Source organism: Mchenga conophoros, linkage group LG9 (assembly GCF_057382185.1).
Source record: "Mchenga conophoros isolate Kocher_MC1m ecotype Shallow Benthic linkage group LG9, M_conophoros_male_GT1.1, whole genome shotgun sequence".
NCBI lineage: Eukaryota > Metazoa > Chordata > Actinopteri > Cichliformes > Cichlidae > Mchenga > Mchenga conophoros.
This window is the reverse complement of record NC_140534.1, coordinates 23,110,544-23,129,423: the sequence shown is the minus strand read 5'-3', so window position 1 is coordinate 23,129,423 and position 18,880 is coordinate 23,110,544. Positions and strand designations below refer to the sequence as shown.

Sequence of the window (18,880 nt, the reverse complement as noted above, 5' to 3'; positions counted from 1 at the left end):
TTGGCTAGCTGGTATATAATGATGTGCTACGTGATCGCTAGCGACACAGCTATGTTAGCATAACATAAACAGTGAAGCTGGAGGACGAACACTAACACTTTTCCACTTATAAAAGTTAACGTGAAGGTTCTTCATGGTTAGAGACAAATGCAATCGCATGGCAGGATGCTGTAAACGGACCAAACTTCAGTCAGGAGAACAACTGAGATAATCCATCCACAATACGAGGTTAGTCATTAATATACTGCAACAACATGGAAATAGAGCAGCTACCAGAGAATTCAACATTAATGAATCAATGGTACAGAAGTGGAGGAAGCAAGAAGAATGAGTTTAATAAAGTTTGATTTATCTGACTGCTTTGTTTCGCTTAATGTGCCTTATAATCCCGTGCACCTTATGGTCCGAAAAATGCGTACTGCACACTGCAGTTTAATGTTGCAAAGCACCTCTTTTTAACTTCAGTGGATATTATACATGGTTATGCTCAGGATATGTCAGCCCATTTCTACTGGAAATGCCTTTTGGTTAAACTTTCAGCAAGGAATTTGCATTTGCACTGTTACATTTTTATAAAGCTTTAATGTACATAAAAACCAGCTTCTTGTTTAAGTGAAAATAAATGGAAGGTTGTCTTTTTGCGCTAGTAATGTTGTGGAGTTGTATTTTGTCTCGCATCAATTATATCGTCGGTTATATCGTTATCGCAAATTTTCAAATATATATCGTGATAAATATTTTTGGCCATATCGCCCTGCTCTACTTTTCAGACAAGGTGTTTATTCACTTGACTCAAGTGCATCTCCTAGAAGGAAAATATAAAGTATTTCATTCCATTAATCAAACCTGGGCGATGGATATGACTAAAACTTGTAGCAAAGTACTTGAAAAGAGATTCCTCTTTATTTACCCTTTGATTGTTTGCATATAGTGCAGGTTTTGCTACTTTGGAAAAATGATTGCGCTGAGAGGTAGCCCATCTTTAGTCCAGTAAATGTATCATTTTTCTGAAGCTTTCATTATGCAAAGTGTTTATTGGGTGCTTATTTTGGCTAAATGTGATTGCATTGGTTTTTCAGTGTATTTTTGTGAGCTGGATGGAAACTGATGCACTGCACAGGCTCACTTTCATGGATGTCTGAGCACCCATTGCTTTTTCCCTCAGCCTTTATTGCAGAGCAGTTTGTGGTGTGTTTTCAGGGAGTTGAATAAGTTCATTGTGTTGCTGGTTGGTTGACAAAATTTGCCTTAAATACAAAGTATTTCCAAAGAACAAATGATGTTCTCTTCACCACCTGCTGTATTAGACATTTGAAGTTTGTTGTATTTCTGTCTTTTAACATTATGTTACTTGTCCAGACTAGTCCAGGAAAATTGAAGCTTTGTTGCACAGGGAACAGCTGTGATTGGCACATGCAGGCACGTGGTCAGGTGCTGATTTAGGAAGCGCTTGATTTGCCTCTGCTTTGTGTTCCATTGGGGAAGCACGCGTTTTCAGTGTCGCTTGATCAATTTCAATTAATTGTGGGAAGCCAAAATGGTGATCGAGATTAAAATTCAATTAATTGTGCAGCCCGATTCCATAATGTTAGTCTAATGCTTTACATATTAAAGGAATTTCTTAGCTTTAAGATACATAAAATATATATTCGTAAAAGCGCTAGTTTCCGACCCAAAATTTAAATATTTTAATATATTTTGATTTACTACAACTCAGCTTTAACATGATGGTGGAGAAACATGCCCATCTGCGTTAGTCCTGCCAAGACATAAATTCATGTGTGGCTTGACGTTCAGCTCAAGTGTTGCATCATGGCCGGTAGAAAAGAGACACTAGTCTTCAGTGTTTTTGACCAACATTTGCAAAGTAAATGTAAAAGTTTAATTGTACAGGCAAGGAGCCTCCTCCATTTTTAATGGATACACGGTCCCACTAAAACAAGCATCATAGTGAGAATAATAGGCCTATGGCATATGAAGAAAATGTGGGCTATGTCTCACCTTAAAACTAATTTTTATATATTTTGTAGTTATTTTAAGCCGTTGCCAGATTTCCCAAATCATGTTGAAAATGCAGACATATTTATTTTCATGGAGTGATTTTTATCCTGCTTTATGTGTAACGAAGTGATTGTTCATTGTTAAATCTTACTAACGCCGCATGTGATTTGGTCTTAACAGATCTGCATAAATGATAAAAAAGTGGCTCGAGCCACTATCCTGCTTGCCGCCTACCACCCACCTCTAAATCCATGTGGGAGCCTTCTGTTAGTATTTTACGTTGCTCTTGTTAGAGCTAATGTTGAAGCACAACTGTCCTTTTTGCAGATTTTGACTTTGATGAATATGACAAACCCGGTGCTGAGCGATCACGCAGAAGGAGAGGTGAAGATCATGATCTTGAGAGGTAAACTATTGCATCCATCTCTTTATTATATTAAATGGCACAACCTGCTGTTATCATTGAAATGTGTGTAATGGATTTTGGCCTGTGTTTTAGAACTTTTACATCCCTTGTATTGGTCAAGATGCTGCTGAAATTACTTATCTTTTATTCCAATAATATTATTATTGTTAAAAGTTGAGAATTTTATATATATATATATATATATATATATATATATATATATATATATATATTTTTTTTTTTTAAGAAGAGTTTACCTAAACAGGTTTAACTTGCTAGTTGAATAGAGAGTTGACAGTATTATGTAAGGCAGTATTAAGTAACATGCTGATGTCTAACTCTACTCACCTGTCATTGTTTGTCTTTTTGCTACAAAAGTGATTTGGAAGAGGATTTGTTGGAAGAGGACTGGCTGTCAGGTAAAAAGGTAAGAATAAGCTAAAAGCTTTTAAAAGTCACATTTTTTTGCTGTGTGTGCGCTTTGTGCCAAGCTGTTGGTATGGTTTCTCTGCTTAAAAACCGGAAAACAACATCCTAAACATTAGTTGATGGTGTTTGTGGAACATTTAGAAAGTGATGCGATCAGTGGATTTGTAGCAGGTGGCTCCTCCACAGGGGGAATTGTTGATGTGAACCAGGAGGAAGTACAGTGGACAAAAAAGCACTCTGTTGACCTGTCCAGATTGCCTTCACCACATGGGAATAGAGCATCCTTTGGGGTTGGAGGTGGTCCCCTGCCCCCACACCTTAAACAGACACACCAACACACGCACACATCTAAAGAACAGTATGTTTAACACCATAATGGCCCTGTTTGTTTGTTTGTTTGTATGTTTCAGAATCCATCAGAAATGTCAGATGAAGAGCTGAATGATGATCTTCTCAGAAGTGATGATGAAGACGTAGATCAAAGGTAATCCACTTATATCTGTGTCCTCATCTTTGCTTAGACTTCCATCATCCCTCATTTCTGTTTTATGGGATGTTAAAAATGTTTTCACTTCCTCTCAGTGGTCAGGATATCAGCCTCAATACCACATATACCCTGGGCACATCCTATGACCAGCAGGACAACTCACAGGAAGCAGACTATACCGATGACGTTGTGAACCTCGGTGCAGAGGGCTGCGAAGAAGGGGATGTGGAGGAGGCGGAAGAGTACCAGCAACAGGATGAGGCATATACAGAGGAATATGGCCAAGAAGATGGCGCAGAGATTTCCGAAGACCAAATGGGCTACGCTGGAGAGCCAGCAGAGGCTGACGACGACTATCAGGATGGTGTGCTAAACATCCAAATCAATGAGCCTATTGATGGTGAATTTCAAGTGAGTTCTCACATTTCCTCAGTTGTTCAAATCTATGCCTAAACACACACACATTTCTCTCCCCCTTTTCTGCCCAGCTCTATTGTGTCCAAGAGATAATGTCAATTTTCTTGTCTCAGTACAGGGTCAGTCAGGATTGAAAATCTATTCAGGAGAAGGAGATGTTGGTCGGTGTTTTTTGGCAGGGGAGGATTAGATTCATTATCACTTCCTGCCAGTTAATTTCTCCATCTTGCTGACAAAGTTTTGTTGACAGCTTGTTTGGCGTGAGGTAATGCTCTGCTGTCGCCTCCAAATCCCTGTGCCATTGTGACCTTGGGCCTTGTATCTTTGGGGGAGTAAGAAGCTGCTTTGTGTCAGGGAGATGTGCTGCCAATCGGCAGAGGTTAATGTGGGGGGCTTTTATCTCTGCCTTTAGACTGGATCTGATAAAGTCTCATGCAGGTGAAAAGATTATTGACCTTCCCGAGGACACTCCATACAGTTTTCTAATGATTGATGTGAGTTTCCCTTTTATTCGTTTTCCTTTCCTCTTAGCCTGGGCTAAGAGGATCAAAGATAAGACCAGATCCATGTGCAAATGTCTGTTATGCTCCATTTACCATGGTGTGATTGTGTGTGTCACCTGACAGAGATATATTAGCCTACCGTCTTTCTCCAAACAACGATAAGATGTTGACCTTCTTAGCACAAGTGGCTGCCTATTTTGGATTGGATATTTTGGAGATGTCTGCAGGTGTGGAGGTGTATTTCAGCTATCTGCAATGCCTGTTTACAAGGTCACTAGACTGCATGGCCTTGACATTTTGCTCACTGTGGTATTCATTGAGCATTTTGTGGAACAGTTTAAAGGATTAAGCTGTTCTTGTGCCTCCCTTGGGGCTTACTGTCCATCCGCCTGGTTTGGTTGGAATATCCCCCCCCCCCCCATTTCTGCCTTTTTACGTGGAGCTGCTGCTGGCAGGTTAATGGAGCACAACACCTAACATCACTGCAAGACATACAATCTGACCTTATTCAGCCATTGGTATTTGTTAGAGGGTATTGTGCAGTTCGGATGCTGGAATCGCTGGCAGCTCATATTCCAGCTATGTTGCACCTTTTGTGTGTTGATTTTTTTTTTTTTTTGACTGAGTTGTGTATTTGGATCACAGCTCAGTGTTTGCATCATGGGTTGAAGTGAAATCAGCGTGGACAGTAACGGAGTGATTTGTGAGGAGTCAGTCAATGATATTTTCACCATCATTGAAGCGGGGAGGAGTGTTTTTATCTGCGCCTGCATTTCTGTATATCATGTCAAACATTTACATCTCATTGAATTTCAAATGCTGTCAGGAATAGTAATGAAGCCTTGCTCCTACTGTTATGATAATTTGGGTTTGGAAGGGGTGGGGTTGTCTGGTGCCTCCCCAAAAACCTCACCATAGCATTTTTATTTTATTTATTTTTTTGTCCTTTTTTAATGAGAAAAGTTGAAATTTTATCAATCTGCACTGCAAAGTATGTCATCATGTCACCTCTTGCGTTCATTTCAGCTCTTAGTGATGGGAAAAAAGATAATCTATAACAGCATTTTTATTAAACAGAATGTTTTTTTATTTTCAACAGAAACAGGAAAAATAAAAAATTATTTGCTCATTGCCGGTCCTAATCAGAAATCTGTTGTCAATTTATTGATGCATATTAACCATTTCATCTTTAAAGGATGAAGAATACGAAACCCCCTATGGTGATGAGCCTCTTGATGAAGATGGAGCCCAGCAGGAGGAGGGCGCAGGGGAGGACACAGAGGAGGTGGAGGGAAATCAGCAGAATGAAGACACTGCTGAAGGGAATAGAGTCTATGACATGGAGGAGGTATTCTGAAGCCAGCTTCTTTAGATTCATTGTTTTTATTTCAGTGTTGAAACGGGATGAACAAGTGGTGCTACAACTTCACATGGTACAATCAAGCTTGAGGGCTGGCTTTGTTAGCTAGGAATGCATAGAGCTTGATTGGTAGCAATGGGAGTATATGCTTTAACCTTCTGGCTACTGGCCCCCAACTGTTGGTGTATATTCAATAAACACCAGCATGAATTTTAGGATGTCCTTTCATGCAATAAAGCCAATGATGAAATTAAACACAGCAAGCCAAAGTAAAAATGGTGAAGCAAATGTTAGGATAGGAGACGTCTTCTGTTTCTAACATCGGAGCATGTCCTTCAGGGTGAAAATGAGGCTGTGCGAGAAGAAGAAGAAGAAACAAAGGAGGAATCGGATGAAGAAGACGAGGAAGATGAAGAGTCTGGCCGCATAAGGTTCAAATCTGAAAGAAAGGAGGGCGTTGTTGTGCGCCTGGCAGATGCAGGCTCCAAAAGGCGGAACATCCCTGAAACACTAGGTACAAATTATTCCTGCTGGGAATAATTTATTCTGTATCCACTGACAGCCTGAATGCTTAAAGATGCTGAAACATTGAATCTCTCTAAACTCTTATAGGCTTCATTTACATTACTTAAACTTCCGTTGATTTAAGTTTAATGTATGAGTGCCTCCTTTTCCTGTTCCACGTATAAACAGAACTGTCAGAGAAGGCCAAGCGAGATTTGATGGAATTCGAGGAGCAAGAACGGCAGAAGAAACAAAATCGTCACGGAGGCAGAGGCCGAGGTGGGGGACGAGGAGGCAGAGGAAGAGGAGGCTTCCCAGGGTTTGAAATGGGAGATTATAGAGGAGGAAACCGAGGAAGAATGAACGACCAGAGATTCCCCCCGATGGGAAACATGGGCATGCAGGTAAAGCACTGTCAAGTCATCCACCTGAATGTTTTTAAAGCGTTCTCCTATTTGGCTGCACAGAGCATTGCATCACTCAGTACTGTGTCACTTCACTGTAAGGGAGCATGAGGGCTTCACTGAATAAGATGATTTGAAATGGCTCAACTTTTTACCTCCTTGTATTCGTCACAGTTACAAGGCAGCGTGTCTAAGTACTTGACATGTATTTATTTTGCTGCTGCTCTCCTTCCTATCTAAAAGCACCACAGCAATGGTTGATTACACATGGAAAGAAAGTCAAAGCACTCTCTGCTCTCCTGTAGTCAGTGATATATGGATTATAGAAAATGATTTAGCAGTTGTTCATTTAGACAGCATTATAAAAAATTGTTTGCTCTTTACACAGGACTGAGCTCCAACCATTTAATCTTTTGATATACATTTATTATTGGTGAAAAAGTCACATTGAGCATGTACCATAATGTGCATGTGTATGTGCAAGTAACTAATACTTTTTCAGCACACCCTGGGCCTTTTTATACACTGGTATATGATATAAATAGTTACAATGTAAATTAATTTTATCAAATAAAAATGTTATTCTTTTTTTTTTTTTAAATAAAACAAACTGTGTAGGTGTGTTGGGTTTCTTTACGTTTTTAGATCAAGGCTTCAGGTAACAAATAAAAGTATGAGTTGGGTGTTTCCCCCGTTGTTCACAGCTTGAGACTGATTAAAGTGATTCTTTTTCAAGGCTAGATGAAATCCAACTCCAGCACTGCATTATTTTAGGTTGTATTAATTAGTGTTAATAGGCTTTAAAATTCAAAACCAAACGTAAACACTGGAAATGAAAATTTAATGGCACAGGGATGACATGCCAACACCACAAACATCCTGCTGGCTGCCGTTAATGAGTGTGTGCTTTTTACAAGGCACTCTAGTTGTCAGGCTTAACTATTTGACTAATTTGGTCACTGGCATGTTTGTTTATTTGCTCGGTAAACATATTGACCAATTATCAAGGACCCATTTGAAACATCACCTAACTATATAATTATTTTTTTGATGCATCGATGGCAGGGATATTCCAGTGGTAGCAGGTGGCATGACTTTTAAGTGTTGGCTTTGTTTGTTTTTCTTAATTTTTGTAGCATATTTCAAAGATTTTATATTTTTATTGAATGAAGGTTGATGAAATCTAACGCTGGGTTCACAGTGCAAAAATTGTCTACCTCTAATGATGGTCACTGTGGCAGAGTTAGCGATCATAGTCATTAAAAACCTGCCTTTTTGTAACTGAGAGACATGACGGAGTACTTGCTGTTTCTCCTTTATTAATCATGATTGCACATGATATCTATTGAGTTACACTGGCAGCATCATTCCTGTTTTACTTTGCTCATAATGGTCAACCTCACAAAATATTCTGACATAGCACGTTGTCAGGACAGTTGCTCCAGTTTCGATTAACAGTGAAGCCTACATCATCTGTATGAGGCCACAATCAGGCTGTTATCACAGAGTCTGAACCCAGCATAAAGAAAACAGACGTACATCCTATTTCTACCATACTGTCTTTGCTCTTGCTGTTGAATTGACTTGTTGGTGTGTCTTCGCATCATAGCAGAATCCAAAAGATCGGAAGGTGTTTTGACGGGTTGTTTTGGTTTTCCCTCCTCTCTGCTTTCCTTTCTCTTTCCAATTAACAGCAGTCCTCGCGAATGCTTCCTCCTCATCAGTCTCATCAGCAGCAGCTGCATTCCCCGCAGCACCACCCCTCACGTCCAAGCGGACCGCCTCACTTCCAAGATCACGGGCGTCCGCTTCCTCAGCAGCCCCTTCAGCCCCTCATCCCTCCGCACATGTCTCATCGCTCCCCGCCGCTGCGACCTCAGATGGAGCCGCCACCACGACTGATGAATTCCCCGCCACCCAACTTCCCTCCACATCACCAGCAACAGGCTCCACAACCTAAGAACATCCACATTAACCCCCACTTCAGAGGGCCTGCAACGTCACCCGTTCAAGGTACCTTTCTCCAGCGTCAACCCAGTGCTTTCTGGGTGACTTTTGTTATTTAACCTAATATATCCCTCTTATTCAGTTTTTCTTTGGATTAGTGTTAAAACTAAAATTGCTGGAGAACTTATATATTCAACAGTTCTGTCCATTAACAAGGGGATCAAGCCAATCTCTCATAATTATATACACATTTACAAGTTTTAATGCATAAGAAACCACATTGCTTTAGAGAGTCGTATTTGTTGTGTGCAACTTTTTGGAGTCAAAGACATAACACACAAAAAATCGAGAAATTGACAGGAAACTGAGAATCCCACCTGCGCACAAAGTCAGTCAAACGGTGACTTCATTAGTATTTCCAGTGTTTGTTATTGTAGCTTCAGTGTCTGCAAATAATCTGTAAGTGGAAAAAATTAGTTTATTGAACAGTTTTCGATGCATAAACTTCAAGTAAGCAATACAGTGTTTTGCCCCGGGTCCTTGTCCGGCAAACCTCTCGGCTGTGAGGTGGGGAGGGAACCCTCACTCAGTGTAGCCACACACGTCTGAGGCTGCGACCGAGCCAGTCTGCCATCCCATTAGTGATGATGGTCAGTTCTTCATCTTTGGGCCGTGGTAGTAATTGTAACTGATGGTTTCTTGTAAACTCAGTGAAGTTACAAGAGGCTGTTTATCTATTTGCCTGTTTATTAAACCACAGTAACTGGCAATAGATACTGTTAGACATCTTTAATTTAAAAACAAAACAAAAAACAGGAAATGAACACAGATTAAGGACAAAGATAAAAGTTAATCTAGAAGTTGAAAATCTGGGCTTTGGCCTGGCTTTCATATGCTGCGAAAACCAAGCTAAAACCCAAATTAAGCCATGTTTCTTTATGGTGGCTGGAAATGTATTTAAACACTTTTTAGAGTAGATTCACAAAATTATGCCATATATGACCCGATGAGATGTCTTGTCAGATTTTCTGACTTAAATTTGTTAGTATGGGCAGTGAAGATGAACAGTGTTACAATAACTCAAGTATGCATTCATTCACTGAGATGGGTTATCCGGCCTGTCTGTCCAGGCCGAGATTGAAATTGTGTTAGGAAAGCGTGTGCAGTGTGGGCTGTGCTCCCAAGAGAAAGGCATTTGCTGGAAGATCTGGGGGTGCCTGAGGTTAGGATTGTGTGTGCATATGTGTGCAAGTGCATTTTATTTATTTATTTTTGTACATCTGTGTTGTGTAGTTTATATGTTCCACTTTAATTTTCTTTACCAGTGCTGGATGTTGGCATATGGTTTCACCAATGCTTATTAAGAAAATCCCATTAAAAAAATAACATTTCAAACAATAAGAAATTTCTTCTTTTATATTTGTTGATTCAAGCAAGTATTTACTATTTCCTTGAGCTCCCTGGTCTGTACCTAACTGGGGAGGGGGCAGATTTGTGCAGCAACACTGAGCTAAAATTTAACATGTACCCCTGACTAAGAGCCTTTAGCGTGGATATGTCTAATGGTCTCCTTCCTTTCTACAATCACCACCCTCTCTCTCTCTGCCTACTGCCTCTCATTTTCATTTTCTCCCCCTCCCCCTCCTCCTCCTCCTCTTGCTCTCTTTCTACCTCTCATTGCAGTGCCCTTGATGCCTCCTGCTCAGAGCCAGCCCAGACCTGCTGTGGGTCCTCAGAGGTTCCCTGTGAGTAGCAGCTGCTCCTCTACCTCTCTTTCGCCTCACTTTCTCTCCTCCTTCACACGGTTAGCGTCCCTTTTAGTGAGGGCAATATCATTACTTCAATTAGCCTGTCTGCCCAGGCCAAATACTGTTAAAGAAAATCTGTAAACACTGATAGGAGCCTGGCTGCACAACTGGAAATGCGTGATAGGGGCTTTAGGCGGTCGACTTTTAGAGGTTGGGGCTGCAGTGGCGGGACTTACTTAGTAGCTCTTTATGGATGGGCTGGGGCTCAGACTAGTCAGCTTGGCATATAATGGAATTGTGAAACCAGGATATACTGCCAGTTAAAATTCACTTTCCACAAGTTTGTATCCCAAAGGCACAGAGACCTTTTTCGAACAGTATCTAAATTAGTGAAACGGGGTGGTGGTTTGATGGGGCTCGGGTGTACCACATATTGCAAAGGCAGAATTTCACGTCAGACGGGCTGATCTTAAGTCGGTGATTTCCTGAAAGAAAAGGTCCTTTATTTCACTCACAAAGAGCCCATCCAAGACATGACAGAAATGCCTTTAAAGTAATTACTGTATTGAAGGAAATCACTCGCTAGAAAGTCACCCAGGGTGCCTTAAGTTACTCCATCCTTCTACTTAATGATGCTCAGGCATCAGGTGGTGCTGGTACTGACTGACATCTTTCTGGAGAGCGCCTTTTATATGGATTTATGCAAATGAGCCATTGGAAATGGCTGCATCCAATTGCGCTCATGTGAATTTACAACCCTGCTGCCAGATGCCAGACCTCTGCACAGTAGTCGGTCTTTGTCAAAAATGTATTTTTATTTACACAAATTTCTGGCCTTTAGTGTCAGTATCACAGCATTCCGGTTTCTTGAGGTCTGTGATTGTGCTGGTTATTGATGGCACCGTAGTAAAGAGCTATTTTGGCAGTACAAGGGTGGGTTGGAAAGGTATCCAGACAACTGGACTGATGAACAGCATAGTGTTGGATTCCCCAGCTGTCAATTGCATTTAGGCTGGTGTTGCCAAGGACACAATTTGAAATGCAGGTGACATACCAGCCGGCAACATCCCATTTATCGGCGGGCACCTGATTACTCATGATTATCATACATTATCATCCCATCAAATTTAATTGTTAATAGGCCAGGCGAATTGGGGGTCATAGCCTCTAGTATTACTGCATTAAATTTTTGCTGGTGGAGACAGGTTTTGAAATATTAATCTCAACACCAATTAAAGTCATTATTACGAATATTTTTACTCTTCACACATTTAGTTTCACCACAAAAGAGCTGCAACTAAGGATTATTTTGACAATTATTTTGATTTGGTGCCCGTTCTCAGTTAAATATTGATTAATGTTAATGGAAAAACCAGGAAATAGCCAAGCATGCGCTTTCTATCTGCTCAAAGCTAACTGTTAAAGTCAGAAAGCTTGTGTTGTTTTAAACCTAAACAACAAATGCGTTTTAAAAAATTATCCGATGATGAGTCGTGTCTGAGAAAGAGACGCCTGCTCTGCAGACACTTTGTAGGAATCTTTTCTCCTTAGCTATTATTAATTTACAGCAGTGTTCACTACTTTGAAAATAGCACAAGTAGTAAATGATATCAGTCTTATGTTAAACCCAGAAACAAAAACTCAAGTTTCCATTCTTTGTTATATAGTTTGACATTTGGCCCATCTCTGTTATATTTGTCACGGTTATCCCATCACAACTAAGCACTGTCCTTGCATCAGTTACATACCGAGTCGACTGTTTATCAAGGATTAGACGTGAGAGGATGAGCCGTGTTATTCGAGAGGTATTATATGGACACTGGAGTCCTCATTGTGCAAACCTGCCTGCCTGACCTTTCAGAATGGCATGATTGTGCCCCCATTGTGATCCTCAGTCTTTGTAAGCCTCTTTGATTAACTTTATGTTAAGCAAGTTTTTGGGACTCTGGCCTTCTAGCTTTCTAACACCTCTTCTCTCTAAATACCTCCACACAGCAGTGGAATAAAGATGGATTAAGCCTTGATAGCATCTTAAGTAATTTACAATAGGCTTGGAGGAGGCAAGCAGCCCATTTGTGGAAGTGGCACGTGTTGAATAGCAGGTTAATTTTTCAACAGAGATGGATGTTTAAAAGAATAAAGGAGACAGTTATGAGGGGGATTCGAATTCCAAGGAGGGATTAAATGGTTATCTAGTTTTCCTTGGAAGATAGATTGGGAGTGGTGTGCATGCGATGAGTGGAAAGCTGTCTAACATACAAAGTGGTTGAAACAAAGATGAGGGCACTTATCCCCTCGTGAAATACCCTTTCCTTGTTAGAAAAAAAGCCTTTTAGAAGCCCCGAGTAGCATTAATGCAGGTTTGCTCACAAATTCATGCTGAAGGGTTTCTTTAATATTGGCATGCATATTGATGTTTACAACTCAAGATTCTGCATCTTTTTAATGACCCTAGCACCTCAATTACAAGCGCTTTCTGCCCAATGCAATACCTCACAAATTCCCATTTTTCATTAGTTTAATTTGTTTGTGATTATTGAGTTCCCAGAATGGCCTATAATTCATGAGTTTTGTGTTTTCCCAGGGACCGGGAGACTTTCAGCAGCACATGCCTGGTAATTTCGGTCAGCCCCAGCGGCCCCCTCATCACATGGAGCCTTTTAGGAACCAGCCACCTCAAGGCCCCCAGGACAGAGAACCCCTCTTTATGGGAGGTGAGTCTCACATCCAGCCTTGATGAGGATAACAAAGTTCTCTTAGCATATTTAACCCTGTTCATCATCACCTCTGGCGCTATACCTACAGGGTATGCTGCTAGCTTTCTGGTTAGCAGAACTCATGTAGAATTCATGTGTGTATATATTTATATACGTCAGAATGAAACCTGGAAATGGCATTATACATATTTCATTTGCAGAGTTAATAACCAACATGTTTGTTTTTCCGTTCACCTTGAGAGAGCTGGCTGTATCCGTTTTTCATGCTATAACAGTATACATCCAGAGTCTTAGTTACCGGTGTAGTCTCAAGGAAAGAAAGCTGACATCTCCCTTATGTTGTTGTTATTCCTCATGTGGAAACAGAGCGCACAGATTCAACACGGTTTCCAGGGCAGCACATGTTTGATCACCAGGGCCCCGGCCCTCTGATGAACAGCAGCAACAACCTCCACCAGCAGCAGCTGCCCAGCCAGGGCCACATGGGCTTCGGCCCACCAGGACCAGCCTTCAACCACCCGGGCCAGGGCCCGCTTGGACTGTTTGGGAGAGAACCCCCAAGACACAACATCCCTCCCCACCAAAATCACCCGGGAATGGTGAACTTAAATCAACAAGGTGGACCCCCCAACCAGCCCAGGCCTTTCATGGGCCCTCGTCAAGCTTTTGGCCAACAGGGGAACCTTTTCCCTCCTACACAAGTTCCGTTTGGGATGCAGGTACGACTAAGAGTAAGTGATTTCTATAACCACTAGATGTCTGTGTGTATTTGTGTCTGTTTGTTTAGTGAATGTTTGTTTATTTAACCCTTTTTCTCCTCTTCTACCACAGTTAGACGTGCTTTCTAAATTCAATAATTTGGTCTGACTAGTAATCATATTCATTGCTGCTAAAGTGTTGAGGCTCTTGTGTTTGGCACTGCTGCATTTTGACTGGAGACATAGACAAGAGCGCCCTCTAGTGATTAAAGCATTATTTTAGTACTATTTAGTTGGATGCATGAGGACACAAGTTAGAGCTCAATTATGTAGAGATTTCTCGTTCCAATGTTGGGAACAACTTTCAGAAAAACTAGTCCTGTTCCTGTTGTTTCAGAAAAAGATGTGTTCATTAAGCTTTTCTTCCTTTCCTCCTGATTTTTCAGGGCTTAATGCACGGCCCTCCTGTTTCCCAGCTTCCACATCATGATCCGCTGTCACCCCATCAGCCCATGCACCAGCAGCAGCAACACCATAGGCAGGACTTACCCCACCATCAGCAGCCGCAGCTAAATCTCGGTGAGCCTCGCCCCATGATGCACCATGGCCAGAATCCTTTCCATCAACAGCAGGGGCATGGCAGCCCAAGACAGATGAATCCCCGCCCTCTGAACCCCCAACAGCGCCACATGTCTAACAGGCAGAGAATGGTGAGTGATTAACATATTATCTCATTTATTTTATTCTTAAACTGGTCGCAGTTTAAGAATGAAAGAATAAAATGTTGCCATCGTTGTTATATGTATCGCGTCTATTTTTAATCAGTAAATAAAAACTGAGCTAAATGGTTTGAAAACACAAAATTTGGCCTTTTCTTCAGAACACACCTGTCTCCAAGCAAATGCAGCAGCGCAACAGCAACCTACGTGAGCTCCCTGTAGCACCTGGCAACACAAACACGAACAGCGCCCGCCCTGCCACCACCCCCACCTCCCCCGCTGCCAACATCAAGCCTGTTGCCAGGACAACACAGGGGATGCGTCCTGGGCAGAACACTCAGCCGATGCCTGACGGTGGCAAAGGAAGAGGCCAAGCTGTTGCGAAGACTGAATCACAGCCTGAGGGAGCAGGCAGGACAGTTGTTCGCAAGGAAATTCCACGCACGCCGTCCGGCGTGACACAACAGGTCAGGACTCGAAGATCAAATTTTTGTTGTTTTTTTTTGTCAGAGACAAGGACAAAAGAAGTAAATTTTAAAAAATGAGCATGTTTGGATAATACATAATGTGTTTATAGTAATGTGCTGATTTTTTTTTCCAAATACACTTTTTTATAAATCCTCTGGTATACAACACAGTGTCAAAAATGTTATTTGCAGCATTGTTTTTCCTGCATCATGAAATTCAAACCATCGTAAGCTCGTGTCCCAAAAGTAAAAGAAGGAAATCGGTGTTAGAGATGAACATTTCAAGCTAAAATACTCTAAAGTAGTCATAGGAAGCTATTTGACTATTCAAAGATTACCCCTCGGCACCCACTCTCATATGACTGTGGATATATATGCTCTATATACCTGGAAAACTATGGAGTGGTTGTTGTCATTCATTCTTTAGAACTTTTTAATGGCCATAGATGTTTTTTTTTTCTTTTTTTTGTTTGTATCAGAGCATCTAATGTGTGTCTAGTAATTGTTAGTGAAGGCGGTATTCTTCTGTTTTAGTTAGAATTTATAATAGGCTTGGAGGAGACTGGCAGACAACTTATAATTTCATTGCTGCCACCTTCTGGTAGTACTGTTGCATTACATGCTACTAGATGCCAGTAAAAACAGGGGAATATTAATATATAATAATAATACTATACATTATTCTTTAAAGTAATGTAATCTAAAAACATTGATGTGTGTAATAAGTACAAAAAATTACTTGCTGTATACTAAAGTCTTTGGATTTTTACTTGCTAAAAATTCACCAAAAACCAAATCATATATTTGCTGATGACATTTTCACATGCTTTAGACTTAATGCCCAACCCAAGCACTAATGATTAAAATAAGACACAGTGCTACATCCAGGAAGTGAAGTGTGGCAGGCATATTTCCAGCTTGTGTTTTGTGCTACAGGATCCTGATGAGGATGAGGAGACACGGCAGTATCGTCTGAAGATTGAGGAGCAGAAGCGTCTGAGAGAGGAGATTCTAAAGAGGAAGGAGATGCGACGGCAGATGCAGGCTGGTGTCAGGAAGAAGGAGCTGCTTGAAAGACTTAATGCCCAGGCACCAAGCCAAGGCACCACTACTACACAAGCTCAGCCCGAGCAACCAAATAAGCAAATACCACACCCTGTACCTCCAGCACAACAACAGCAGCAGCAGCGGCAGCAGCAACCACCACCAGAACACAAACCACAACAGCAACTGCAACCACAACAGCAACTGCAACCACAACAGCAACTGCAACCACAACAGCAAAGACAGTTTCCTCAGAGAACACAACAATCAGTAAATCCCACATTAAAGACTGGCAATATAGGTAACACCATCCCTCCCAGCAGTGCTGCTCAGACCCCCGCGCCCCGTCCCAATGTCAGGACACGGCTGCAGATGGTAAAAGGCAGCATTCAGCAGCAACAGCCTGCCCGGCCTGTTAAGCAACCCCAACAAAATCAGCTGCAGCCAGTGCAGCAGCGAAGAAGCAGCGCTTTGCAGAACGTAAACCGACCTGGTGCTCCGATCCAAACCATTCAAGTTCCTCAAAGGAACGTACCTGATACTCCTTCAGCGAGTCCAGCCATGGCTCAGGCTCAAGGACCTAAACTTGGCGCTAAAAGAACTGTGATGCAGCGGGCAAGGAGTACTAGCTTCGAGCGCCAGCAGGTGCCGCAAAAAGTCAGAGTCGTCAAACTTTCAGGAGCGGTGAGCATATGATTTCATTTTTATCCTACACCTCTTTGCCTGTTTTGGTTTGACATTTATTTGATCCTCTTCAGCAGATTTTACCCACATGGGAAACTACACAGTTTTGAAAGGAAATGCCACTGATTGCCCTCACTGTCTGTGTTGCAGTCCAGATGATATCTAACCTATGGGAATGACATAGTGATGTCTGTGTCATTTTGGAAAAATTGATCTGTTAAGAGTTTCCTCTCTTAAGCTTTGGGATCTGGTATTTAAGCCACAGTGTCTTTACATACATTTTACCTAGAGAACACAGAAAGCCTGGAGGCATTAAAAGAGAGCAATATGACATTTATCTGTGGAGTTGGGGACACCTCATCACTGCTCCTAAAGGTTGATATCCTCTTTTCAGGACAGAAGAGTATTCTTTTAATGATAAAGGCCTCGGAGGGGGTAAAATAAGAATGACGGTAACGGCGGTAAAGTCCAGAATTACCACTGCTGTCTGTTTTTGTACTTGCTTGATAAGTTACTGCTGTGGCCTTAATTGCACATTAATCTTTATTGAAAAACCACAAAAGCGTGCATGTTAAACATTCATACTTGTCACTGATGAGATGTGTTGGTGGGATATGATAGTATTTGAAATAAGCTGCTTTTCGACTTCATCCCAGAGGATCAAGCCGCCGAGCCAAAATCACAGGCTGGCTGCAGATGAAGATAACTGGGTGTCAGCGCGTTAATGGAAACCTGCGCAGAGCTATCTGATGTAGCGCATCTTGGAGAAAAAAAGAGGAGTGGGATGTGAAGTGGGGAGAGAGAGATGGAAAGGGAAAGAAACGGCTAGGGCCCTATAGCAGCAGTGAAAAGAACATTCTCCAGGTGCTCTCTCTTCCACATTGTTCTGCTGTCATCAACGGGAGCTTGACAATGTTATCTCCTTTCCTTATTTTTCCTCACACTCTCTCTCTCCCTTTCTTGTCATCCCTCAGTTGCTTTTTTCCCTCAGCCCATCTCTCAGGTGCGAAGCAACAAAAGATGCCAATCCAAGACTCTTGTAATTAATCTTTTTTGGTTGAAGGTGGTGGCGGTGGGGGGAGAAACATAATACCTGTGTAAGAAAGTTGCCACTTTTGAGGATTTGGATTTGTATGGCTTAGGCACACAGATAAGAGGCAAATTATATTTTCATCAGGGATAATACAAAGCAGTGCAAAACACAAAAGCTGGGGAGGAGGGGAGCGCGCAAGGGAGATGGGGTACACATCGAGCTGCTGTCGTTTCAGTGTAATGCAGCTTAGCATTTGATGGGCGCAATCAGGAGCTGTGATTTCTATAGGAGGGATTAATCCATTTATTCTCAGCTGGGGACAGGTCAGAGATATCGCCTCTTTTCTTCCCTCGTATTGATCTGTCACATCTTTCTGCAGACTCGGGGAGGAGACGACCTTCAATTCCTCCCTGCATGTCAACACAGTTGAGCTGTGACTTTATTTGATAATGAGACCATCACCTTGTTGAGCTGATCTTTATTCTCCACAGCCTGGCGGATACGAATCCAGCGTCCAGTCCTGACTGATTTTAACGTTGTAGATATGTCCTTGCATTTCTCCCACTTGCCCATAAACCACTTTCCCCTAAATGCTTAATGTGCATAAGGTGATTTTAAAAAGTGGGAAGTTTATAATTAATTATTCTTGTTTTTTGAGATGCTAAATTAGTTTTGCCCTCCATCATTCCCATCCAGAGTGGAAAGGGGCCTGAGGCCACAAGCAGCCCAGTACAGGAACAAGGCGCCTGGCCAGCAGCTACGCTCAACCAGGGCATCCAAAGGAAAGTTACCATGACAGGACAACAGCAACAGGGACCAGGTGGACCGTCACAGGCTAGCCGCGGGGGCATGGGCAACCCACAACAAAACAGGGTATGCTCAAAATGAGCTCTGTTTCTTTTGTGGTGTAGACACTAGAGAGAATTTCGCCTGAAATGTGATTATTAATGGAGGTCAGTGCACATGCGATGGCAGTTCTGCTATAAAAGAAGCTGAAATGACTCCTGTAAAGTTGTCCTGTGCCAGTGGCACTCCTGTGGCATTCAGTAGACGTACCAATCGAGGAGTTGTAATAAGACAGGACAGTATGCCAGGTGCGGGAGTATTGACAGGCTGAAAATGGTGTAACACAGGGGGACTACACAAGGTCCCCTGGCCTCTCTGCACGCCTGTCACCGCCAGGCTCCTGTCACTGTTACCGTACTCACTGGCGCTGACAGGGTAAGGCAGCCACCATAACGCTTGCATGGCTCCTCTCCCTTTATGCTCCCCCGCCCCCCAACACATACAGACATATTCCCACTAGCTCCTC

At 42.0% G+C, this 18,880-nt stretch overlaps 1 protein-coding gene across 4 annotated transcripts in view; it reads left to right on the top strand.

The window, feature by feature from the left end:
* Positions 1-18,880, top strand: part of rbm33a (RNA binding motif protein 33a) — a 30,713-nt gene that overhangs the window by 5,270 nt on the left and 6,563 nt on the right. For 2 of the 4 annotated variants that reach the window (XM_085287009.1, XM_085287007.1), the window contains exons 2-16: positions 2,329-2,407; positions 2,786-2,834; positions 3,247-3,320; positions 3,419-3,734; positions 5,439-5,591; positions 5,943-6,117; positions 6,297-6,511; positions 8,206-8,524; positions 10,142-10,203; positions 12,791-12,920; positions 13,290-13,654; positions 14,068-14,331; positions 14,502-14,807; positions 15,744-16,535; positions 18,265-18,441. In XM_085287009.1, coding sequence (XP_085143135.1) covers positions 2,329-2,407; positions 2,786-2,834; positions 3,247-3,320; positions 3,419-3,734; positions 5,439-5,591; positions 5,943-6,117; positions 6,297-6,511; positions 8,206-8,524; positions 10,142-10,203; positions 12,791-12,920; positions 13,290-13,654; positions 14,068-14,331; positions 14,502-14,807; positions 15,744-16,535; positions 18,265-18,441 — 3,476 coding nt within the window. The remainder of the gene's footprint in view (positions 1-2,328; positions 2,408-2,785; positions 2,835-3,246; positions 3,321-3,418; positions 3,735-5,438; positions 5,592-5,942; positions 6,118-6,296; positions 6,512-8,205; positions 8,525-10,141; positions 10,204-12,790; positions 12,921-13,289; positions 13,655-14,067; positions 14,332-14,501; positions 14,808-15,743; positions 16,536-18,264; positions 18,442-18,880) is intronic. The other 2 variants (XM_085287008.1, XM_085287010.1) reach the window with 2 other exon arrangements.